The sequence below is a fragment of the Pan troglodytes genome, chromosome 20, assembly GCF_028858775.2.
Source record: "Pan troglodytes isolate AG18354 chromosome 20, NHGRI_mPanTro3-v2.0_pri, whole genome shotgun sequence".
Lineage (NCBI taxonomy): Eukaryota > Metazoa > Chordata > Mammalia > Primates > Hominidae > Pan > Pan troglodytes.
The window spans coordinates 52,060,242-52,085,333 of NC_072418.2; the positions used below are offsets into that span (position 1 = coordinate 52,060,242).

General features: G+C 55.0%; 3 protein-coding genes across 5 annotated transcripts in view; 2 read left to right on the forward strand and 1 right to left on the reverse strand.

Moving 5' to 3' along the window:
* Positions 1 to 5,855: 5,855 nt before the first annotated feature.
* Positions 5,856 to 10,001, forward strand: LIN7B (lin-7 homolog B, crumbs cell polarity complex component). Of its 2 annotated transcripts, XM_016936496.1 has the most exons (6): positions 5,856 to 5,960; positions 6,382 to 6,500; positions 6,793 to 6,864; positions 7,803 to 8,012; positions 9,396 to 9,559; positions 9,893 to 10,001. In XM_016936496.1, the coding sequence occupies exons 1-6, from the start codon at positions 5,924 to 5,926 to the stop codon at positions 9,912 to 9,914; spliced, it is 624 nt and encodes a 207-aa protein (XP_016791985.1). In that variant the 5' UTR covers positions 5,856 to 5,923; the 3' UTR covers positions 9,915 to 10,001. The 2 variants fall into 2 exon arrangements, with proteins under 2 accessions (XP_016791985.1, XP_016791986.1); XM_016936497.2 differs by lacking the exon at positions 7,803 to 8,012.
* Positions 9,943 to 10,684, reverse strand: C19H19orf73 (chromosome 19 C19orf73 homolog). Its single transcript, XM_001172246.6, has one exon. It carries the CDS (start codon positions 10,561 to 10,563, stop codon positions 10,174 to 10,176), a length of 390 nt encoding a protein of 129 aa, XP_001172246.1. The 5' UTR covers positions 10,564 to 10,684; the 3' UTR covers positions 9,943 to 10,173.
* Positions 10,685 to 10,858: 174 nt separating this feature from the next.
* The window catches only part of PPFIA3 (PTPRF interacting protein alpha 3), a 31,723-nt gene continuing 17,489 nt past the window's right edge, over positions 10,859 to 25,092 (forward strand). For both annotated transcript variants that reach the window (XM_016936490.4, XM_016936491.4), the window contains exons 1-9: positions 10,859 to 11,263; positions 19,428 to 19,682; positions 19,936 to 20,037; positions 20,417 to 20,581; positions 20,947 to 21,021; positions 21,560 to 21,634; positions 21,945 to 22,166; positions 24,578 to 24,724; positions 24,814 to 24,948. In XM_016936490.4, the coding sequence (XP_016791979.1) occupies positions 19,443 to 19,682; positions 19,936 to 20,037; positions 20,417 to 20,581; positions 20,947 to 21,021; positions 21,560 to 21,634; positions 21,945 to 22,166; positions 24,578 to 24,724; positions 24,814 to 24,948 (1,161 nt within the window). In that variant the 5' untranslated portion in view covers positions 10,859 to 11,263; positions 19,428 to 19,442. The remainder of the gene's footprint in view (positions 11,264 to 19,427; positions 19,683 to 19,935; positions 20,038 to 20,416; positions 20,582 to 20,946; positions 21,022 to 21,559; positions 21,635 to 21,944; positions 22,167 to 24,577; positions 24,725 to 24,813; positions 24,949 to 25,092) is intronic.

Consider the following 25,092-nt stretch of genomic DNA (forward strand, 5'->3'; position numbering starts at 1 on the left):
GCCATGCTGTTCTAGGGGAGACAGGTTGGGGTTCAAGGCCCACCATGGATTGGCCCTGCTTGAGATGGCCAGGGTGCCTCAATGTCAGAGTAACACCATAACAGAAGAAATCAGACTAAGAGGCTGGGCATGGTGGCTCATGCTTGTAATCCCAGCACTTCGGGAAGCAGAGGTGGGTGGATTACTTGAGGTCAGGAGTTCAAGACTAGCCTGGCCAACATGGCAAAACCCTGTCTCTACCAAAAACACAAAAATTACCCTGAGGCCAGGTGCGGTGGCTCATGCCTGTAATCCCAGCTCTTTGGGAGGCTGAGGCGGGCAGACCACCTGAGGTCAGGAGTTTGAGACCATCCTGGCCAACATGGCAAAACCCAATCTCTACTAAAAAATACAAAACATTAGCCAGGCATGGTAGTGAGCACCTGTAATCCCAGGTACTCGGGAGGCTGAGGCAGAATTGCTTGAACCTGGGAGGTGGAGGTTGCAGTGAGCCGAGATGGCGCCATTGCACTCCAGCCCGGGCAACAGAGTGAGACTCCATCTCAAAAAGAATAAATAATCAATCAGGCTAAGAAAGCCTAAAACCAGACTTTTTCAGGATTTAGGCAGTCTGCTAGTCAGAAGAAAACTCTGGAAGAAGATAACGTTCCGAGTCTCCACATGTACTATTTTTAGTACCCATTACTCAGCATCTACTCAATAGTTACCAGCCTTGCTAGAAAGGACTTAATTTGCTGAAAACCAAGAGGGAAACAAAATAGACAATAGAAAGAGACCCAGGCAGGGGTGATTCAGATGTTGGAGTTATCATAACTATGATATATTCACAAAATAAGGAAAAGATGGAGAATGTTGAGATATCAGGAATCTAACTACTTGAGAGGCAGAGGTAGGAGGATTCTTTAAGCCAAGGAGTTTGAGATTCAGTGAGCTATGATCACACCACTGCACTCCAGCCTGGGTGACAGGAAGACCCTGCCTCAAAAAAAAAAAAAAAAAAATCTGGAATCTAACAAAAAGTTAAATGGCAATTCTAGAACTAGAAAACACAAGTGAAATTAAGAATTAAGTAGGTGGTGGCCAGGCCTGGTGGCTCTGTAAACTCAACACTTTGGGAAGCCAAGGTGGGAGGATCACTTGAGCCCAGGAGATGGAGACCAGCCTGGGCAACATCGCAAAAGCCTGGTCTCTACAAAAAATACAAAAATTAGCCAAACGTGGTGGCGGGCGCCTATGGTCCCAGATAGGAGGCTGAGGTGGAAGGATTACCTGAGCCCAGGGAGGTAAAGGCTGCAGTGAGCCATGATTGCACAACTGCTCTTCAGCCTGGGCAACAAAGTGAGACCCTGTAACAACAACAACAACAACAAAACACACACACACACACTAAAGAATTTAGTAGACAGCCGGGCGCGATGGCTAACACCTGTAATCCCAGCACTTTGAGAGCCCAAGGCAGGTGGATAACCTGAGATCAGGAGTTCAAGACCAGCCTGGCCAATATGGTGAAACACTGTCTCTACTAAAAATACAAAAGTTAGCCGGGCGTGGTGGCGGGCGCCTGTAGTCCCAGCTACTCGGGAGGCTGAGGCAGGAGAATTGCTTGAACCTGGGAGGCGGAGGTTGCAATGAGCCGAGATTGTGCCACTGCACTCCAGCCTGGGGGACAGAGCGAGACTGTCTCAAAAAAAAAAAAAAAAAAAGAATTTAGTAGTTGATGAGACACTAGATAATGTGGAGTCTTCCTTATCAATGCTTGAAATGCTAGGAAAGATTGACTTGAACAAACCTTTTTTTTTTTTTGAGACGGAGTTTCGCTCCTGTCACCCAGGCTGGAGTGCAATGGGCGATCTTGGCTCACTTCAACCTCCACCTCCTGGGTTCAAGTGATTCTCCTGCTTCAGCTTCCTGAGTAACTGGGAATGTGCCACCACGCCTGGCTAATTTTTGTGTTTTTAGTAGAGACGGGGTTTCACCATGTTAGCCAGGCTGGTCTCGAGCTCCTGACTTCAGGTGATCCTCCCACCTCAGCCTCCCAAAGTGCTGGGATTACAGGCATGAGCCACCACGCCCAGCTTCAAACTTTCTTGAAAGAGACGTCTCACGACCTCTTTAGGAATAACTGAAGCCATACTTCACTAAAATGAAGGATTTACAAGAAGAAACTGGATCTAATTCAGGAGATCAGTGGAAGGAAGTTCCAGGATGGCAGTTTCTAGAAAGCAATTTGGTTCAGAGTCGGGTAAGAGGACTGAAGTTTCCCAGAAGCTTAGGGAAAAGATGGTAAGAGCAGAAAATCAATCTGTAATCTATTACATCTAAATTGATAAATCAAGGGCCGGGTGCAGTGACTGACACCTATAATCTTAGCACTTTGGGAGGCCGAAGCGGGCAGATCACTCAGGGTCAGGAGTTCAAGACCAGCTTGGCCAACATGGAGAAACCCCGTCACTACTAAAAATATACAAATTAGCCGGGTGTGGTGGGGGGCACCTGTAATCCCAGCCACTCAGGAGACAGGGGCAGGAGAATCGCTTGAACCCGGGAGGCGGAGGTTGCAGCGAGCTGAGATTGTGCCACTGCACTCCAGCCTAGGCAACAGTCCACTTCATCTCAAAAAAATTAAAAAGTAGCCGTGTGTGGTGGCTCACGCCTGTAATCCCTGCACTTTGGGAGGCCGAGGCAGGTGGATCACGAGGTCAGGAGTTTAAGACCAGCCTGGTCAATATGGTGAAACCCCGTCTCTACTAAAAATACAAAAAATTAGCTGGGCTTGGTGGTGCACGCCTGTAGTCCCAGCTGCTTGGGAGGCTGAGGCAGAAGAATCGCTTGAACCGGGGAGGCAGAGGTTGCAGTGAGTGGAGATTGCAGCCACTGCACTCCAGCCTGGATGACAGAGAGAGACTCCACCTCAAATAAATAGATAGATGACAGATATATATATATATATACACACACACATACACACACACATATATATGTATATATAGAGAGAGAAATAGCATGTTACTTAGACACAGAAGCAGCTCTCAGACTAAACATCTGTAAGTTCCCTCTCACAGTGAGTAGAGTTAGAGGTAGAGGCTGGTGCTTTTCACTATTATTAGCCTGTCTGTGTTATTTGATTTTGTTTTTAATCCCATAAAGACATTACTTTTTGCTAAAGAGAGAGCTACAGTGAAGGAGACAGCCAGACAAACCTGCTCTAGTCCTCCCACTTGGAACAAGCACTTTTCTGGACTCCATATCGCCACCCAGCAGAACCAGAAGAGCAGCCAACTTTCTCCAAAGTCTTGTCCACATCTCCTCGGCCTCTCTAGAGCATGATACCACTGACCACTTCCTTTTTTTATTTTTTATTTATTTATTTAATTTTCCAAGATGGAGTTTCGCTCTTATTGCCCAGGCTGGAGTGTAATGGCATGATCTCGGCTCACTACAACCTCCACCTCCTGGGTTCAAGCTATTCTCCTGCCTCAGCCTCCCAAATAGCTGGGATTACAGGCACCCGCCACCACGCCCAGCTAATTTTTTGTATTTTTAGTAGAGATGGGGTTTCATCAAGTTGGCCAGGCTGGTCTCAAACTCCTGACCTCAGGTGATCCGCCCGCCTCAGCCTCCCAAAATGCTTACAGGCGTGACCACCACACCTGGCCTCACTTTTTTTTTTGTTTGTTTGAGACAGAGTTTCGCTCTTTTTCCCAAAGCTGGAATGCAATGGCACGATCTCGGCTCACCGCAACCTCCACCTCTTGGGTTCAAGCAGTTCTCCTGCCTCAGCCTCCCCAGTAGTTGGGATTACAGGCATGCACCACCATGCCTGGCTACTTTTGTATTTTTAGTAAAGACAGGGTTTCTCCATGTGGTCAGGCTGGTCTCCTGACCTCAGGCGATCCACCCGCCTCGGTCCCCCAAAGTGCTGGGATTCCAGGCGTAAGCCACCATGCCCAGCCACACTTCTTTTTAAAAACACTCTCAGCCAGACACAGCGGTTCGTGCCTGTAAACTCAGCACTTTGGGAGGCCGAGGCAGGGGGATTGTTTGAGCCCAGGAGTTCAAGACCAGCCTGAGCAACAAAGACCCCTCCATCTAAAACAAACAAAAAAAGAAGATAAAATTTAAAAACCCCTCTTCTCATGGTTTCTCCCACCTGGGTTTCTGCCTACATTTCAGGCCATTCTCTGCTGTCCTCCTGACTTTTAAGTGTTAGAGAGGTCTGGGGACCAGTTCTAGGCCGTCTTAATATTCGCTTGCCCCTGACATTCTTATCCACTCCGGTGGTTTTATTTACCACCTATGCCCCAATATTCAAACATGCCTGCAGACCAGGTTGCTCTTTTGAGCCCTAGACCTAGATCGATAGTTTCTCCCCATGGATTCTGCATAGGCTCCTCAAATTCAAAATATCCAGTATCGCCCAGGCAAGGTGGCTCGCGCCTGTAATCCCACCACTTTGGGAGGCTGAGGCAGGTGGATCACTTGAGGTCAGGAGTTCGAGACCAGCCTGGCCATCATGGTGAAACCCCATCTCTACGAAAAATACAAAAATTTGGCAGGTGTGGAGGTGCACACCTGTACTCTCAGCTACTCAGGAGGCTGAGGCAGGAGAATTGCTTGCACCCGGGAGGCAGAGGTTGCAATGAGCCGAGATCACGCCACTGCACTCGAGACTGGGCAACAGAGGGAAGACTGTGTCTCAAAAACAAAATATCCAGTATCCCTCTTTCAGTGTAGACCATCTTAAAAATGGCACCAAAGCACCTTAATACTGTCTTCTCCTGCACCTCCCAATCCCCTTATATAGCCAAGCACCAAGGCTTGTCTAGACATTTCCCACATCTGCCCACCCATCTTCTGTGCTTTGGCCCTGGTGCTAGCTGCCACCTGGATGGCTGTGGTAGCCTCCTAAGTTGCCCCGCTGCTTCTCCTATTGTTCTTGTCCAAACCAGTCTCCACAGTGGCTACAGTGATTTTTTTTTTTCAATAGATACGAGGTCTCACTATATTGCCCATGCTGGTCTTGAACTCCTGGGCTCAAGTAGTCTTGCTGCAGCCTCCCAAAGCGCTAGGATTACAGGTGTGAGCCACCGTGCCCGGCCCCAGTGATCTTAAAATACAAATTTGAGGCCCAACCTGGGCGACAGAGCGAGGCTCCGTCTCAAAAATAATAATAATAATAATAATAATAATAATAATATAATAATACAAATTTGAGTGTCATATTTTACTCTTAGGAGTTTGCATGAAGCCCCAAATCCTCAAGGCGCATATGCCAACGCAGCCCAGGCATAAACTATCCTGCCGACCTTTTCACCTCATCATCAACCAATCCTAACTCTGCTTCCAGCCACGTGGGCTCTTTCTGCCTGGTGGGGGTGACCCAAGCTCCACCTCTTGTTCATCTTACCTCCCAGGAGTGTATGTCAATGTCCCTCCTCTAGGATTTCCTTCGTTTTCTAGATCATCACCTCCCCACTCTCAGCTCTCATCACAGCCGTGGTTGGTCGTCTACCTCCCCTATAGACTGGAAGCTTCGTTCGGGCCGTGGGCTTGGCTGTCCTGCTCACCACGGTGTCCACGCCTTGGGCTCAGATGTTTCACAAGAGTTTGTTGAATGAATGTGGGGAAAGGATGGACAGGGGATAGACGGGTGTGGAGGGCAGGCAGACACGGATCCTGAAAGGTACACACAGACCGAACCTGCAGTGGGAGGGGTCGCCAACAGGACCGACTGGCCGGGGCGGAGGGCAGGGCCGCGGCTGGCGCGCGGCAGGTGGTCGGAGCAGTCGGGGGAGGGAGAGCTGGGCGCTCTCCAGGCTGCGCCTCCGCAGGGGGCGCCCGTGGCCCGGGGCGTGGCCTCGCGCAGCCCCGCCCTCCTCGCCGGCGCCAGGGCAGGCGGGCGGCTGGCAGCTGTGGCGCCGACATGGCTGCGCTGGTGGAGCCGCTGGGGCTGGAGCGGGGTAAGCGCGCGCCAGGGGGCCCTGCCCACCCGGGCCGCGGCCTACATACCCAGCCCCCGGTCCCCGCCCTTCCCGGGTCAGGCCAGTGCGGGTGGGCCAGCGGACCCGGCGGGGGTGGGCGGGGCGGGCGCCGGGGCCGGGCGGTCGCTAGGTGTGGGAGGCTCCCTGGGCGCGGGCCGGGGCGCTGGGCGCCCGCCTTACACCCCGGCCTGTGGAGGGGTCCCGGGGCCGCGGGGCCGCAGGGCCGCTGGTGGCAGTCTCTCCTGCGCCACCCTGGACTCTGCGGGGTGTCCGACTAGGCTTCGGCCGTCCTCCCCGGACTGTGCGCTCGGCCTCACTCCGCCGCTCTCCTTGCTTCTCTGCGTCTCGGGGTCTCTGACACTCGGGGTTTCTGCGCCCCGCCCCCGCCCCCGCCCCGCAGACGTGTCCCGGGCGGTTGAGCTCCTCGAGCGACTACAGCGCAGCGGGGAGCTGCCGCCGCAGAAGCTGCAGGCCCTCCAGCGAGTTCTGCAGAGCCGCTTCTGCTCCGCTATCCGAGAGGTGAGGGGCGCGCGGCGCAGGGGCGCGAGCTGGTGGCCGTCGTCCTCCTCCTCCTCCTCCTGCTTGTCCCGAGCCCGGAGACTACGCCTCCCGGCAGCTCCCGAGGCGGCCCGCCTTGGGGTGCCAATGCTTCAGCTCAGGGGTTCTTCGGGAGTTGTAGTTTTCTCGGGCTTCTGTTGCGGGGGCGGGGCGGATCCTTGCGTGGTAGCGGGAGAGGGTCTAGAGGCCTGAACTCCTGCGTCTAGGGCTGGAGGAGCTGGCGACTCCCTGATGCCGCTGCCTCCTCACCCAGGTGTATGAGCAGCTTTATGACACGCTGGACATCACCGGCAGCGCCGAGATCCGAGCCCATGCCACAGCCAAGGTGGGCCCCGCACCCCATTGCTCCTGGTGTCTATTTAACTGCCTAGTCGAACTCAGTATCTCCTTCATGCCAGTCATTTCTGTTTCCTCCCTCATGATTTTTGCTAAATCTACGTGCCACCTTACTATTAGTAAATAATCGCACATTTTTAACTTAAATGTCATACTAAGGCGTCTTTAGCAACTGCAAATGGAAACAGTATGGCATGGTTGGCTAGAAGATAACCTTCAACATCTGTACAGTGCAAACCAGGAAAGTCATGGCGCTCAGACCTCTCACTGCACAATAGTTAGATGCTGCTACCTCTTGCTGCTGTCCGGAGGCTCAGATCTCCCTCCAGGCCTGGCTTTCCTCTGTTTAAAAGTAAGATTGAGGCCAGGCACGGTGGCTCACGCCTGTAATCCCAACACTTTGGGAGGCCGAGGCAGGTGGATCAGTTGAGGTCAGGAGTTCGAGACCAGCCTGGCCAACATGGTGAAACCCCGTCTCCACAGAAATACAAAAAAAAAAAAAAAAAAGAAAAAGCCGAGCATGGTGGCGAGTGCCTGTAATCCCAGCTGGATTACAACTCCGGAGGCTGAGACAGGAGAATCGCTTGAACCCAGGAGGCCGAGGTTGCAGTGAGCGGAGATCATGCCATTGCACTCCAGCCTGGGCAACAGAGTGAGACTTCATCTCAAAAAAAAAAAAAAAAAAAAAAGTAAGATTGGCAAGTATGGGGTATTCAAGACACACACCAAATGGACACTTTCTCTTGCAAGTGAACAGAAAGAGACGCACAGTCATTACAGGGGGATCGTGCATTGTGCCATGACAAGTGTCCCATGCTTGGGGATAGTAACCCAGGCTAAATCGCTGTCCTCGGTCCACATCCCCCACCCCAGCTTTCATGCCCACCTGGAAGGGGCCCTCATCTTCAGTCACTTTCTCTCTCCCAGGCCACAGTGGCTGCCTTCACAGCCAGCGAGGGCCACGCACATCCCAGGGTAGTGGAGCTACCCAAGACGGATGAGGGCCTAGGCTTCAACATCATGGGTGGCAAAGAGCAAAACTCGCCCATCTACATCTCCCGGGTCATCCCAGGGGGTGTGGCTGACCGCCATGGAGGCCTCAAGCGTGGGGATCAACTGTTGTCGGTGAACGGTGTGGTGAGTGGAGGGCTGAGGCAGGACTGGGGGACACAGTCTGTCTAACGTAGCATAGCCCCTGCTTTTGACATTCACTCAACACACACTGAGTGCTGTCTGTATGGCTAGCCCTGTGCTGGGCAATGTTACAGACTCTGAGAGATGTTGGCCTCAGCTCCCTACACTCAACCTTCTCTCTCTGGGGAGGGCAGTAGGCCCCGGCTGAAATAGTCCTAATCCAGAGACATAATAATGAAGAAGTGCAAAGTATTGTGACAGCCCAGATGTGGCACCAGGCCAGCGTAGATACAGGAAGGTTTTGCAGAGTAAGGAACATTTGGGTTGGGTGTTAAAGGATGAGTAGTTCTCCAGGCAAACAAGGTACAGGGTGTTCCTGCTGAGGGTACTGTAGATAAGGATACTGACTTGGCATACCTCTGAGCTGAAAAGAAAGGGCTTAGTTCTGATGGAGGTCTGGGGCATGCAGGTAATTAAAATCACTGTGGTTAGGCTGGGTGCGGTGGATCACACCTGTAATCCCAGCACTTTGGGAGGCTGAGGCACGTGGATCACTTGAGGTCAGGAGTTCAAGACCAGCCTGGCCAACATGGTGAAACCCCATCTCTACTAAAAATACAAAAATTAGCCAGGTGTGGTGGCAGGCACCTGTAATCCCAGCTACTTGGGAGGGTGAGGCAGGAGAATCACTTGAACCTGGGAGGCAGAGGTTGCAGTGAGCTGAGATAGCACCACTGCACTCCAGCGTGGGTGACAGAGTGAGACTCCCTCTCAAAAAACAAAAACAAAAACAAAAAAAACTCATTGTGGTTAGAGTTGAGGGAAGCATAACTGGAGAGATGGCTGGGGTCAGCCATACAGGACCTGAGTGCCAGCCTGAGAAGCTGGGACTTTGTCCCATGGGTGCTGGGGAGCTATGGGAGGGGTGAGCCAGGGATAAACTGAGCTTGCAGGTGCAGAAGGACCACTCTGGGACTCTATGGGAGATGAACTGAGGGGAGAGATTAGAAGCCAGGCCAGGGAGGAGGCTGGGGTAAGAGTCCAGAGAAAAGAGGACGAGGCCTGAGCTGGCCCAGGGCTGTGGGGACAAAAAAGAGGGAGTCAAGGCAGGCGGACATTAGTGGGCTGTGGGCAGGGAGGCCACAAAGATGGGTCTGGACGTTTGGCCAGGGACTGAGGGAACACGGGGCTGTCCCTGACATGGGAATCCTGGGAGGTTTTGGAGGAGGACACTGAACCAGGAGTTAATGACTCCCACGAGGAGGACAGGAGGCATTGCCATCTCAGGGCTGGCACCAGGCTCACTAGCAGTGGGTCCCATCTCCCAGTGGGGGCTGGACGAGGGCAGCGGGCCCCAGGCTCAGCTGTCTGTGTTGGGCCCTGCAGAGCGTTGAGGGTGAGCAGCATGAGAAGGCGGTGGAGCTACTGAAGGCGGCCCAGGGCTCGGTGAAGCTGGTTGTCCGTTACACGCCGCGAGTGCTGGAGGAGATGGAGGCCCGGTTCGAGAAGATGCGCTCTGCCCGCCGGCGCCAACAACATCAGAGCTACTCGTGAGCCCCTGGGTCACCACACCCCTGGGACCTCCACGGGCTCCCTTTAACCCCAGGCTCCCAAACCAGGCCAATGCTTCCTGGATCTTCCAGCCCTGGCCCCTCCTCTGGGATCCTGACCCTTGACCCTTGGCCCAGGCTCTCACCCCAGGCTAGTTTGGCCAAATCCCCTGGGGAGCCCTTAGCTTCCTTCCATCCCAAGATACGGAACCTACTGTGGCTGGGATCCCTCAGCCCACTTACCTGGGCCCTTGCCTCTGCAACCCCAGTCCTGCCCCTCTTGTCTACCCGGAGCCTCCCTGATCCCGGGTCCCTTCTCCACCCCCCTTGCAGGTCCTTGGAGTCTCGAGGTTGAAACCACAGATCTGGACGTTCACGTGCACTCTCTTCCTGTACAGTATTTATTGTTCCTGGCACTTTATTTAAAGATATTTGACCCTCACTGAGTGTCTGTGTGTCTGTCCTGCATCCCTGGGTTGGTGTCTTGAGATGTGGAGGGAATGCGAGGAGCTGAGGTCAGGCCAAGCCCTTGAGAAACCTTTTCCAGAGTCTGAGAACAGAGGTTAAGACCTCTCCCTAGGTCTGAAGGCGGAGACAGGCCGGCTTCCAAGAGACTAGTCCGAGGGCGGAGGGCGGAGGCAGGGACCCAGTCTGGGTCTGAGTGCTGGGGCAGAACTGAGGACAACGCCGCCTACCCTTAAGAGCGTCTGAGGGCGAAGGCCAAGTCCCTTCCTCCAGAGTCCTGAAACGCAGCCGGAGCCAGTGGGCGGCCTCTGTGTGGGCGGGGCGGAGCGAACCATTAGCCTCGTCCGCCGGGGGAACCCTGCAGGCCGCACTACTGTCTGCGTGGGAGTCGCGGGTGGGGGTGCCGCGTGCAGTTCCCGAGGCGGGCGCAGGGGTGCAGAATGAGGTGCCCTCGCCCACTGGGCGCTCACTCCACCTTCCAAACACAGCGCGTCTTTCCGGAAGCTGCCCCCGCCTTGAAATCCAACCTTTAGCCTCATCCCGCTGCCCGCCCAGCCCTCGTGTCCCGTGCGGCGCGAGGGCTAGTGCGCGCCACTGCCGGGAGCCGGGGTCGCGACTCGCGTTCCACGCCGCGCGCTACTCGCTCCAGGTGACATCATCCCCCTGCCGGGCTCCGCCTCCCGCCCCAGCCGCCTCACGCCGCGTGCCTATTGGTCGACGCGCCTTATGCCCCGCCTCTCGCTCTCCGCCCGCGCGACCCCTCCCGGCCGGTGTGGAGGTGGGGTCTAGTCGCCGGCCGGCGCCGACGCTCTCTCCCATTGGCCGCTCTTCGCCGTTTGTCAGTCTCCTGTTAAAGGGGCCACGACCGCCCGGGAGCCGTGGGGGGGGAGGGGGAGGGAGGAGGAATTTTTTTGGGGGGAAGGTGGGATTTGGGGGGCGCTGGTGGGCACCCCTGGATCTGGCGGCTGCGGCCTCGCGGGGGGAGGCTGATCGGTGACAGGGGCAGGGGGCTATTTTGGGGGTAGAAGGCAGTGAGAGCGTGAGGGGGAGGGGGGTCCCCAGCGCCCAAGCCGGAGCCAGAGACGCGGAGCCCGCGCGAGCGTCGGAGACAGGGCTCCAGGGCTCCGAAGCGACAGAGCCGGGCCCCGGCCGCTGCCAGGGGCCCCGCCCGGCCCCCCCACTCCACCCCACGTCCCTCCTGCAGCCCAGCTCCGCCCGCAGCCGCCGCGGACCAGGCAGGTAAGAGCCCGGCCCGGCCCTCCTGGCAGCGCCCACCCTGGGGACCCCTTGGCGAGCCTCCCCCGCCTCCCCGAGATCCCGGATTCCCTTCCTCATCCCAGGGGACCCCCGAGCCCAGATTTCACACCCCAACCCCGGGGACTCAGGCGTGCCCCTCCCGGCGCCCAGAGTCCCCGACCGAACCCTAGAATCCCGGGCGCACCGCCGCCTCGCGCCTCCTCCAGGGCCCAGGAGCTTGGATTTCCCGGTCCGGCCCCGGGACCCCTCCTAGAGCCTAGATCCCCCTTCCTGACCCTGTCCTGGGAGCTCCAGACACCCGCCGCGGCGGTGCCAGACTCCCCAGACGCGTCCGCATCGTCCCCGCTTCGCGCACTCCGTCTCCCGTCGCCAGCCTCGGGCTTGCACAGCCGGCTGCGTCCCACGGTCCAGGCAGGCTCGGCGGCCGCCCTGGACACAGGCCCGCTCTGGAGCTGTCCATGGTCAGCGCGCTCGGCAGCCTCGCCTCCCCCCACCTCCTGCCGCCGCCACCAGGGAGGGGGCGCAGGCGGCGCGGGGATCCCCCCGCCGCGCCTTTGACCCGGGAATACCCGGGCCCTCCCCGACCAGGGCGCCCCAGCCTCTGGGTTCTGCCTGCCAGGCTCGTGGCCCCGTCCTCGGCACCCCAGGTTCCTGGGACTCCAGCTGCTCCCTGAGGATCCAGGGCTTCTGAATTTTCTTGTTCTGGTCGCCGTGGGGACCATGGCACCCGGGGATGCAGCTCCCACCCCGTTCGGGAAGCCTGTCCGTGTCTACACCTCTGCTGGCCCCAGGTGGTAGCCCTCACCCCGTCAGCACCTAGGAATCCTGTTCCCCAGCGTTTGCTCTGCTTAGAACCCCGTTCAACAGCCGCTGTGCCCTGCAGACACACAGACTTAGCCTCCTGGCACCCAGCATCTGCTCCCCGAGGGACTCAGGCGCCATGACTCCCTTCCTTTGGGGGACCCGGAATGTGATTCTCAATGCAGTTCTCTGACTTCTGTTCACACTCCCACTTGGGGACCTAAATGTCTTGGTCCCAGTCTCCTATCCCCTCAGGGACCCAGGAGTTCAGACCCCAGCTTCCGTACTGCCCACCAGCTTTTACCGAGGCTGTCTGCCTCAACTCTCTCTCCAAACAAGACCTCAGGCTCTCACCTTCCAATCCCCCATCATTTACCTCCACAAGGATTCAGGAGTCCAGGCTCCCAGCTCTGTCCACTGCCCTCCCCAGCAGGTATCTAGTTTCTCAGGTCTCACTTTTAGGAAGCAGGTCTTCACAGCCTCATCACTCTGCCCCATCAACTTCACATCTCCTGTGGCCCTACCAAACCCCTGTCTCATCCTCATGTCACCCCAGGTGGCGGGCTTCAGGACTCTCTACTCTTTCCCCTAAGACGCAGCTTGCTGAGATGTTTCTAGCACTCCATTGCCCCCTGAGGCTCAGATGAGTTCCCCTTCTCCAAGTACACTCTCCCAGGCCAATGAGCCAAACACACATCACCTCCTCCAGATGTATTCTGTGGCCTGGGCTCATAAGGAGATCTAGAAGCTACCTGCTGCCATACAAATTTCTTTCTTTCTTTCTATTTATTTATTTATTTTGAGACAAGGTCTCTGTTGCCCAGGCTGGAGTGCACTGGCACAATCACAGCTCACTGCAGCCTCCACCTCCTGGGCTCAGGTGATCTTCCCACCTTAGCCTCCTGAGTAGCTGGGACCACAGGCACTCACCACCAGGCCTGGCTAATTAAAAAAAATTTTTTTTGGCCAGGCGCGGTGGCTCATGCCGGTAATCCCAGCACTTTGGGAGGCTGAAGCGGGCGGATCACCTGAGGTCAGGATTTTGAGACCAGCCTGGCCAACATGGAGAAACCCTGTCTCTGCTAAAAATACAAAATTAGCCAGGCGTGGTGGCACATGCCTGTAATCCCAGCTACTCAGGAGGCTGAGGCAGCAGAGTCGTTTGAACCCTGGAGGCGGAGGTTGCATTGAGCTGAGATCGCGCCACTGCACTCCAGCCTGAACGACGAGCGAAACTCCGTCTCAAAAAAAAATTTTTTATTTATTTATTTATTTATTTATTTATTTATTGTAGAGATGGGGGTTTCGCCATGTTGCCCAGACTGGTCTGAAACTCCTAGGCTCAAGCGATCCTTCTCTGTCGGCTCCCAAAAGTGCTGGGATTACAGGCATGGCCATCGCGCCTGGCCGGGCCACATTTCTTGTCGCACATGTGTTCTTGCATTGCTCCATGTTCTAGATTCCTTCTAAACACCAGAACACTCCCAGCTGATGTCTGTTCTGTGTTCCATTTTCATTTCAGGCATGGTCTGAGTTCTAGGCCAGATGCCAATTTTTTTTTTTTTTTTTTTTTTTTTTTTGAGACGGAGTTTCACTCTTGTTGCCCAGGCTGGAGTGCAATGCTGCGATCTTGGCTCACCACAACCTCTGCCTCCCGCGTTCAAGCGATTCTCCTGCCTCAGCCTCCTGAGTAGCTGGGATTACAGGCGCCTACCACCATGCCCGGCTAATTTTTTGTATTTTTAGTAGAGATGGGGGTTTCTCCATGTTGGTCAGACTAGTCTCGAGTTCCCGACCTCAGGTGATCACCCGCCTCAGCCTCCCAAAGTGCTGGGATTATAGGCGTGAGCCACTGTGCACAGCCTTTGTTTTTTTCATATATTTAGATAAGACCCCTGAGCCAGATTCTGATCCCACCGTATCCTCAGACATGTTCCAAAGTTCTAACAACAAGTCCTTCCTTCTTTGCTAAATGTTCATTTCAAGTGTGTTCCAGGTTTCAGCCACATTGTTCTAGATTCCATTCTCTTCCCAGGAACAATCTAACTTCTAAGATGTGTGCGTTCCAAGTATGTGCTCTAGGCTTCCTAATTCGTGCCATTGATTCTAGAATGCCCTTCCCTGTTTCCCTGTTTTAGGTTCTAAGGAAGTTCTATCTAATTGCACATTCTTTTTTGTTGTTGTTGTTTAGTTGTTTTTTTTTTTTGGCGGGGGATGGAGTCTCACTCTGTCCCCCAGGCTGGAGTGCAGTGGCGCGATCTCAGCTCACTGCAAGCTCCGCCTTCCGGGTTCACACCATTTTCCTGCCTCAGCCTCTCGAGTAGCTGGGACAACAGGCGCCCACCACCATGCCCGGCTAATTTTTTGTAGAGACGGGGTATCACCGTGTTAGCCAGGATGGTCTCTATCTGTTAACCTCGTGATCCTCCTGCCTCTGCCTCCCAAAGTGTTGGGATTACAGGCAGGAGCCACCACGCCCGGCCTGTTGTTTAGTTTTTATGTTATTTTTGAGACGGAGTCTCACTCTGTCACCCAGGCTGGAGTGCAGTGGTATGATCTCAGCTCACTGCAACCTCTGCCTCCCGGGTTCAAGCAATTCTCCTGCCTCAGCCTCCCAAATAGCTGGGACTACAGGCACATGCCACCACGCCTGGCTAATTTTTTTTGTATTTTTAATAGAGACAGGGTTTTGCCATGTTGGCCAGGCTGGTCTCGAACTCCTGACCTCAAGTGATCCCCCTCCTGCCTCCCAAAGTGCTGGGATTACAGGTGTGAGCCACCACGCCCGGCCTGTTATCGTTGTTTAGACATTGGATCTCATTATGTTACTGAGGCGATCCTCTCACCTTGGCCTTCCAAAGTGCTGGAATTACAAGCATGAGCCACTGTGCCTGGCCCTAATTTCACATTCTTTTTTTTTTTGAGATCGAGTCTCACTCTGTTGCCCAGGCCAGAGTGCAGTGACGCAATCCCGGCTCACTGCAACCTCCGCCTCCCGTGTTCAAGCAAATTCTCCTGCCTCAGCCCCTTGAGGAGCTGGGATTACAGGTGTGTACCACCATGCCTGGCTAATTTTTGTGTTTTTAGTAGAGATGGGGTTTCACCATGTTGGCTAGGCTGGTCTCGAAATCCTGACCTCAAATGATCCCCTGGGCTCAGCCTCCCAAAATGCTGGGATTACAGGCGTGAACCACCACACCCGGCCTCATGTTCTTAAATGTAAAAGATTCCCAGTGAAGTGTTCTACATAATGTTTTCCTTCCCCCGGTTCTAGGTTCTAGGCCCATTCATTTTCTGTCATTATTTCCCCAGTGCAGCCTTAGTTTAGAACTTGTCCCCTGGTGGATCGTGGGTTTTCTCCTCCATCTGCCACTTTGGCATTCTAAGCTTGTTCTAGGCTCTCTCTTCTTCTGGAGCCTTCAGCCTAGAAATGTCCTTATTTCCAGAACAGCCCCCCTCCTTTGCCAGCCTCAGTCTTTATTCCAGGAAATGCTCAATTCTCAACATGCATCCTTTTGATCCCTCCCCCTCCCCGCCCTATAGACACTTCTAAGTTCCAAGCAAACTCTTAGACACATGATAAAACCAAGGATGTGACTCCTGCTATATTCTTCTTTAAAAATGTAATTAAATTTTTAAAAATCTATTTATTTATTTATTTTGAGACCAGGTTATGAGACTGGTTAATTTTTGTATTTTTTTGTAGAGACAGGGTTTCACCATGTTTCCCAGGCTGGTCTCAAACCCCTGGGCTCGAGTGATCCTCCCACCTTGGCCTCCCATAGTGCTGGGATTACAGGCATGAGCCACCGCGCCTGGTCCCCTGCTATATTCTGTGTTATACCTTCATCCCTAGCAGGCTCTGAGTTCTAGATTTTATCTGCTGACTATGTTTGTTATGTGTTGCATTAGGTATATTAATGGGTGTCATTATGTATGTGGGGTTCTGGGGTGACCTGGACACTAAGTTATTGGGTTGCTCTTGGCTGGTTCTAGATGATAGGCTTCAGAACTTAGTTCTAGATTACTCTACTTAGGCCTATGAGCGGTTCTTACCCCAAGCCATTGAAAGCGTGGAAGCGTAAGTCTATTCCCCACCCTGTACTGTGTGTAGTAACCTTCTAGGTTCTATGTCCAGCCTTGCTGTGTTTTTTATTTCCTTCTCGGTCAATTTAAGGCTCTGGAACAGCCTCCCCAAAACATCTGCGTTGCATCGTCAGAGTGGGTTGCTGGTTTTAGATATCATGTTGGGGCTGGGCGCGGTGGCTCATGCCTATAATCTCAGCACTTTGGGAGGCCGAGGCGGGTGGATCACGAGGTCAGGAGATTGAGCTCATCCTGGCTAACATGGTGAAACCCGTCTCTACTAAACATACAAAAAATAATTAGCCGGGCGTGGCGGCACGAGCCTGTAGTCGCAGTTACTTGGGAAGCTGAGGCAGGAGAATCGCTTGAACCCGGGAGGCAGAGGTTGCAGTGAGCCGAGATCGCGCCAGCGCACTCCAGCCTGGGCGATAGAGTGAGACTCCGTCTCAAAAAAAAAAATAGAGATCATGTTGGTTTTTTGCCTATGGCTGGCTTGCCCTCTTAGAATCGTTTTCCTGAATCTTTCCTCTGAGTGCTGGGATTCGCCTGCCTAGATTCTCAGATGCACCACTTCAAACACCCAAGGGGACAGGAACCCAGCTGCCTCCTCTCCCAGGGCCCACGGCCCTCAGGCCCTCCTCTCCTCACAGAAGTCCAAGGCCCCATTCCCAGGCTTTGGACACAGTCCGCATATTGGGCGGGGCTGGGAATTATCCACGCTCAGAACCGGTTATGCGTTGCCCGCAGGGAGAGAAGGAAAAGAAGGAACTGAGTGAAAGTCCCTCCTGCTTTCGGCCGGGCCAGCTGGACCCGTCGGACCTGATGTGTGTGGAGGGAGCGGTTCAGGGGGCCTGGCTTCATCTCCGCCCTGCCCCTGGCTCTAGGGACCCAAGTCCAGGCTTCCCGCCCCAGAAACCCCGCCCCTTCCTTGTCCCCCGCCCTTGGGTATAGCTTCAAGAGGGCTGGGGCTGGGGTTGGTGGGAGCGTCCCAGAACTCCTGGGTCCTGGAGGAGGAGCTGTGCACCCAGGGGCCTGGGGGAGGAGGAGCCTGAAGCCTGGGACTTCTGGGTCTAAGCGAGGAAGCTGAGAGCCCAGACTGTTGTCTCTTAGGGGAGGAGAGGGGTGCGGTCTCCGACTCCTGGGAATGGGGAGGTGGGGGCTGGAGGCGCAGGCTCCTGGGGTCTGAGAGACGAAACGGACTGGGTCTTAGACTCCTGTGACCTGAGGGAGGCGGGAGCTAGTTCTTGGACTTCTGGGTCGTGAAGAGGGTGAAGAAGTGACAAGCATGGTCCTGGCCATACTGGTATTTTTTTTGTTTTTGTTTTTGTTTTTTGTTTTTTGTTTTTTGAGACTGGGTCTCTCTATATCGCCAAGCTGGAGTGCAGTGGCACGATCTTGGCTCACCGCAACCTCTGCCTCCCGGGTTCAAGCGATTCTCCTGCCTCAGCCTCCCGAGTAGCTGGGACTACAGGTGCGTGCCACCACGCAAGCTAATTTTTGTATTTTTAGTAGAGATGGGGTTTCACCATGTTGGCCAGGCTGGGCTCAATCTCTTGACCTCGTGATCCGCCAGCCTCAGCCTCCCAAAGTGCTGGGATTACATGAGTGGGCCACCTTGCCCGGCCGTTACTGTGTTGTTTTTTTTTTTTTTTTTTGAAATGGAATCTCACACTGTTGCCCAGGCTGGAGTTCAGTGGTGCTATCTCGGCTCACTCTAACCTCCACCTCCCGGGTTCAAGCGATTCTTGTGCCTCAGCCTCCCCAGTGGCTGGGACTACAGGCGCATGCCACCATGCCCGGCTAATTTTTTTTTGTATTTTTAGTAGAGACGGGGGTCACCATGTTGCACAGCCTGGTCTTGAACTCCTGACCTCAAGTGATCTGCCCATCTCGGCCTCCCAAAGTGCTGGGATTACAGGCATGAGCCACTGCGCCCAGTCCTGGCCTTGCTTTTTTTTTTTTTTTCTTTTCCCAAATGGAGTAGGTCTTTAGATTCTTAGGGAGCCGGGGTCCAGATTTCTGGGAAATTGACGGAGGCAGGAGTTGGGCTGGCTAGTAGGTGAGACCAACCCTGTGACATTATACAGGTAACCACATCCTAGTGACCTAATCCTGGGTCCCTTGGCCCTGTGGCCTTCTTAAGGCATGGTTCTGGTCTGGGCCTCAGTTTTCCTACCCATGCAGTGGGTTGAGGGGGATTCTCAGTAGAGCCAGAATAGGTAGACACTGATTTTCTCCACATTCACTCATACGATACCAGGGTCGGCCAGCTTTGGTTCCTTTGAGTGGGCTAGGCTTAGGTTTGCTGCCAGTGTCTGTTGGAGTCTGACCTCAGTTTTCCCAAATCCTCTCACCCAGGTAGCCAGGACTGTTTTCCTAAGAGCAATGGCACAGGCACAGTGGCATACTTTGGGATGCTGAGGCAGGAGGATCCCTTGAGTCCAGGAGTGAGACCTCATCTCCACAAAAAAAAAAAAAAAAAAAAAAAAAAAAAAAAAGGTCAGGCGCGGTGGCTCATGTCTGTAATCCCAGCACTTTGGGAGGCCAAGGCAGGCAGATCACGAGGTCAGGAATTCAAGACCAGCCTAGCCAACATGGTGAAACCCTGTCTCTACTAAAAATACAAAAATTAGCTGGGCATGGTGGCGGGTTCCTGTAATCCCAGCTACTCGGGAGGCTGAGGGAGGAGAATTGCTTGAACCTGGACCCGGGAGGTGGAGGCTGCAGTGAGCCGAGATCGCATCACTGCACTCCAGCCTCGGTGACAGATCACTCCAGCTAAAAAAAAAAAAAAAAAAAAAAAAAAGATAGAAAGTAGGGAAAGGAAAAGAAAAGAAAAGAAAAGAAAAAAATTAGCCAGGTATGCTGGTGTGTGCCTGTAGTCGCAGCTACTCAGGAGGCTGAGTTGGGAGGACTGCTCGAGTCTGGGTCGTTCAGGCTGCAGTGGGCCGTGATCGCGCCACTGAACTCCAGCCTGGGTGACAGAGTGAGACCCTGTTAAAAAAAAAAAAAAAAGAATAGGCCTCAGTTTCCCCTGGCAGCACCTGGTGGCCAATCTTTGGTTTGCCCGGTGGAGTGACAGGGTGGCGGTGCCTGTTTCCCAGTGTCATGATCACAGTGCCTGGGCCTCAGTTTCTTCTGTGCAGTGCTTGGTTTGCCCCCAACTATTTCCCCTACGTGGTATCCGAGTGCCTGTGCCTCAGTTTCTCTGTTGTGCCTTGACAAGGCCGGTCTGTTCCTTGCCCTCCCCGCCCCGCAGGCCCGCACCGCCGCCATGATGTGCGAGGTGATGCCCACCATCAGCGAGGATGGCCGGCGGGGCTCGGCGCTGGGCCCGGACGAGGCGGGCGGGGAGCTGGAGCGCCTCATGGTCACGATGCTCACGGAGCGCGAGCGCCTGCTGGAGACGCTGCGCGAGGCACAGGACGGGTTGGCTACAGCGCAGCTGCGGCTGCGCGAGCTCGGCCACGAGAAGGACTCGCTGCAGCGCCAGCTCAGCATCGCGCTGCCCCAGGTCTGGGCGGGACAGGGGCGGGGCCTGAGGGGGCGGGGCCTCGGGGGGAAGAAGGCGGTCCGGAAGGGGCCGGGCTTGGCGCCTGGAAGGGAGGAGTCTGGGCGAGGCTTGCCGTTAATGGGCGGGGCCTGAGTGGCAAGGGACAGCGGGACTTAGCAGGGAGGGCGGGACCTTCAAACTTCCAGTCCCAGTGAATGAAGGAGACAGGGAAAGGATTGAGCCGAATGTCCCGATCCTGCCAATGTCTGGACAGGAGTTTGCAGCTCTGACGAAGGAGCTGAACTTATGTCGGGAGCAGCTGCTGGAGAGGGAGGAAGAGATTGCAGAGCTGAAGGCGGAACGGAACAACACGCGGGTGAGGGGTGTTGAGGGCGGGGCCTAAGTGGGGGCGGGGCCTCGTGGTGTTGAAGTGGGGGGCGGGGCCTCTCAGTGTTGCAGCGTGACCTATTTTTTTTCCCCATCTCGCCTTTCTGTCTTCTCCTCTTCCCTGCTCCCACTTCCTGGCTGGTCTCCCACTCTGGTGCCACTCCTTCCTCCCTGTCTCCATAACTTTTCTCTTTTCTGTACCACCGCTTCCTTGACCCCGACCTCCTCTCTTTTCCTGACCTGTCTCGGTGCTCCTTTATATGGCTCCATCTTTTCCTCCATGTGTCCGCCCTACCTGTCACCCTTTTTCTCAAATCTGCCCCTTTTCCCTTGCCTCTTTTCCTTGACCCCATGCCGTGTGCTTGCAGCTGCTCCTGGAACACCTGGAGTGCCTGGTGTCCAGGCACGAGAGGTCACTGCGCATGACCGTGGTGAAGCGCCAGGCCCAGTCCCCGGGTGGGGTCTCCTCGGAGGTAGAAGTGCTCAAAGCTCTAAAGTCTCTCTTCGAGCACCACAAGGCCCTGGATGAGAAGGTATGAGAATTAGAAGAGCAGGGGTGGAGAATGGAAACCCATAGTTGACTGGGGCTGTTCTGAGTGGGAGAGATTCTGGCCGTGATTGGTTGGGGATGTTCTGAGTTGGAAGAATGTTGACTGTGATTGATTGGGACAGGATACATAGACTGGGACCTGACTGCTTGATAGCAGAAAAATAAACCAGGATGGGGGCTACCAGTGGATGGGGCAGATTGGATAGCTGGTTGCGGCTGCATACCCGTTATGGAGACAGGAGCCCCAAAGCTGCCCATCGGATCCGTCCCAGGGGTGTTCTGGACCAGGGGCAACTGTCCTAAACTGGATCTGTCTCCAGCTGACTGTTGCCCTGCCCCGATCCCCAGGTCCGGGAGCGGCTGCGGATGGCGCTGGAGCGCGTGGCAGTGCTCGAGGAGGAGCTGGAACTGAGCAATCAGGAGGTGTGGGTGTGGCCAAGACAGAGAATTTGAATCCAAGGGGAGGGGCTAAGGGGCTGCCCATGGGGCGGAGCCGGTTGGGTGGGTTCCAGAGAGAATCTATTGGGGCAGGACTAGGGCAGACAAGCTATGGGGTTGGACTATGGAGAGAAACCGGTGGGGTTCCTAAGTGGGCACGCATTGCGCAGGGCTACGGGGAGAATCTCCCAGTGAGAATGAGATTAAGGATAGAACCAGGGGCTGGGGCTCAGGCTGGGACTAAGGAGGAAGTGACTGAATGGGGAAAAGCGGGGCAAAAGCGGAAACTTTGTCCAGGAGGCTAAGGGGAAGAGTAAGGGTAGACGCCCTCCGTGGTGGCAGCTAAGGAGGGATATAAGGAGGGAGGGAGCCTAAGGGTAAACCGTGGGGTAGGCATGGCCCCAGCACGACCGGAGGCATCTCATATGGGGCCGCCTATCCCCTTAGAGGGCCAATGCCAGTGAGAACTAGAGCTGGGGGTTCAGGGAGCCCCTGTGCTCTGATTCCCCTTTCACACTTCCAGACTCTGAACCTTCGAGAACAGCTGTCTAGGCGGCGGTCAGGGCTGGAAGAGCCGGGCAAGGATGGGGATGGGCAGGTGAGACATGGAAGTCCCCTCTCCGTGAGCTCCATTCAACTCCCTGACTTTGTGATAGTGTTTGTAACGTTTGGTATCATCCTCACTGGCCCTAAGACGGCTGCACCTGTAAGAGTGTCACAGAGCTTGGACCTCTGATTCAGGTCACCTAGCGAACTTCTGTGACCTCCTTCACTGACCCCCGTGGACTCTGACCAGCATGATCCTTATTGATCTTTGATCTACTTTCAGCTGATTGACTTTCTCCTTGGATTTCCTCTGTGTCTCCGGAGACACTCTGGGATCTTGTCCCTTCCTTCCCTCACTCCAGACTCTTGCCAATGGCCTGGGTCCTGGCGGGGATTCCAACCGGCGCACAGCAGAGCTGGAGGAGGCCCTGGAGCGGCAGCGCGCCGAGGTGTGCCAGCTGCGGGAGCGCCTGGCGGTGCTGTGCCGTCAGATGAGCCAGCTGGAGGAGGAGTTGGGCACCGCGCACCGTGAGCTGGGCAAGGCAGAGGAAGCCAACTCCAAGCTGCAGCGCGACCTCAAGGAGGTGAGGCCCCCAGGGAGGCGGGCTGCCCTGGGTCCCTCGCCTTCCCGTAGAGCTCTCCCTCGCGCATTGCTCATGAATGGCGGAACCTCGATTCAGTCCACAGGCTGGGTGACTCCTCTTTGAGATTCAGTTTTCCCACCTGTGAAAGGAAATGTATGATTCTCATCAGAGGGTGAGCCTGTGGCACAGAGTAGGCGCTCCATAACTGCTCGTAATTACTTTGTTACCTAACTTTGGGTCCTTCTCTGGTGCCTCTAAATGGATTTTTTTTTTCTTTTGTGAGGCAGAGTCTGGCTGTGTCGCCCAGGCTGGAGTGCAGTGGTGTGATCTTGGCTTACTGCCACCTCTGCCTCCCGGGTTCAAGAGATTCTCCTGCCTCAGCCTCCCAAGTAGCTAGAACTACAGGCACCTGCCACCATGCACCGCTAATTTTTTTTTTTTTTTTTTTTTTTTTTTGTATTTTTAGTAGAGATGGGGTTTCACTATGTTGGCCAGGCTAGTCTTGAACTCTTGATCCGCCCACCTCGGCCTCCCAAAGTGTTGGGATTACAGTAGTGAGCCACCGCACCCAGCCTCTTTTTTTTTTTTTTTTTTTTTTTTTGAGATGGAGTCTAGCTGTGTCGCCCAGGCTGGAGTGCAGTGTCGGGATCTCGGCTCACTGCAACCTCTGCCTCCCAGGTTCAAGCGATTCTCCTGCCTCAGCCTCCCTAGTAGCTGGGACTACAGGTGTGCACCACCACACCTGGCTAATTTTTCTTTTTTGTATCTTCAGTAGAAATGGGGTTTCACCATATTGGCCAGGCTGGTCTCGAACTCCTGACCTCAAGTGATCAGCTCGCCTCGGCCCAAAGTGCTGGGATTACAGGTGTGAGCCACTGCGTCCAGCCTCTAAATGGAATGTTTTGTGGGTATTTCACCCCTTTCTGGCTTAGGCCGCTTTATCCTAATCCCAGTGACCCCAGGGAGCTGCTGGGAAATGTGGACCTGGATTCTTGAAGGCAGTGGATGAGAAAGAAGAGTGAGCACTAGGACTAGCCTGGGCAACATAGCGAGACCCCGTCACTACTTAAAAAAAAAATTAGCCGGGCGTGGTGGTGGGTGCCTTTAGTCCCAGCCACTAGAGAGGCTGAGGCATGCCAGGTGCAGTGGTTCACGCCTGTAATCCCAGCACTTTGGGAGGCCGAGGCGGGCGGATCACGAGGTCAGGAGATCGAGACCATCCTGGCTAACTCAGTGAAACCCCGTCTCCACTAAAAATACAAAAATTTAGCCGGGCGTGATGTCAGGCGCCCGTAGTCCCAGCTACTCGGGAGGCTGAGGCAGGAGAATGGCGTGAACCCGGGAGGCGGAGCTTGCAGTGAGCCGAGATAGTGCCACTGCACTCCAGCCCGGGCAACAGAGCGAGACTCCGTCTCGAAAAAAAAAAAAAAAAAAAAAAAAGTTGAGGCATAAGAATCACTTGAGCTTGGGAGGTGGAAGTTGCAGTAAGCCGAGATCCGTACCACTGCACTCCAGCCAGAGTGCTGGTTGCTCACGCCTGTAATCCCAGCACTTTGGGAGACCAAGGCAGGCAGATCACCTGAGGTCAGGAGTTCAAGACTAGCCTGGCCAACATCGTGAAACCCCCGTCTCTACTGAAAATACAAAAGTTAGCCAGGCATGGCAGCGGGTGCCTGTAATCCCAGCTACTTGAGAGGTTGAGGCAGGAGAATCGTTTGAACCCAGGAGGTGGAGGTTGCAGTGAGCCGAGATCGCACCACTGCACTCTAGCCTGGGTGACAGAGCAAGACTCTCTCTCAAAAAAAAAAAAAAAAAAAAAGAAAGAAAGAAAGAAAGAGAGAGAGAGAACCTTCATCTGGGATTTTAAGCCTGGATAGCCGCAGGGGCTATTGGGAAATGTAGCCCCACCACGTGGGCTACCAGATGAGGGTCCATCTCCCATAAGAACTTGAAGCACTTCTTTTGGGGTTCTAAGCCTCTGGTACCCTGGTAGCTCTTGAGAGGTGTTGCCTTCTAGGTAGAAGGGATCCTTATTTCCCATGAGACCCCAGGACACTTGCTGTTTGATTCTAAGTCTGCTCTATGCCAGAAATTAGTGAGAAATCCAAGGCCTGGGTTTTGAGGAGAGGGCTGGAGTGGAGACTTCACATCCCACAGGCCTCAGATCCTCTGCACCTGGAGGATCTGAGCCTGTAGTGTCCTATAAGCTCATGGGAGGTGTAGCATCACCATTTTAACTCGCAGGTAGGTGGCAGGGACTTAAGATGGGCTAGTCCTGGGAGCTCTTAGAGGGTGTGACACCACCATTCTGACTCCCATGTCAGGGCACTTTGTTTCCCAGGGAACAAGGGGGTGCCCCGTCCTCTCCCCCAGGGGCTCGCAGTCCACGGGGCCCTTTGCTACCTCCGCAGGCGCTGGCGCAGCGGGAAGATATGGAGGAGCGGATTACAACACTGGAGAAGCGCTACCTGAGCGCCCAGCGGGAGGCCACGTCTCTGCACGACGCCAACGACAAACTGGAGAACGAGTTAGCTAGCAAGGAGTCGCTGTATCGGCAGGTGGGGGCGCGGCCGGGAGGGGCGATGGGGGCGGTGCCGGGGCCCAAGTGACCCAGCCCGTCCCCTCCCCCTGCCTCTCCCTCCCCCAGAGTGAAGAGAAGAGCCGTCAGCTGGCCGAGTGGTTGGACGACGCCAAGCAGAAGCTGCAGCAGACGCTGCAGAAAGCGGAGACCTTGCCCGAGATAGAGGCGCAGCTGGCGCAGCGCGTGGCGGCGCTCAACAAGGTGCAGGGAGGACTCGGGTCGGGGCCTTGCGTGGGGAAGGGGTGGGGCCTAGAGGAGGCGGGGCCGTGAATCTGGAGGGGTAGGAGCGAGGTCAGAACCCCGGATTTGGGGGAAAGGGTGGGGCCTAGGGGCTGGGAAAGGGAC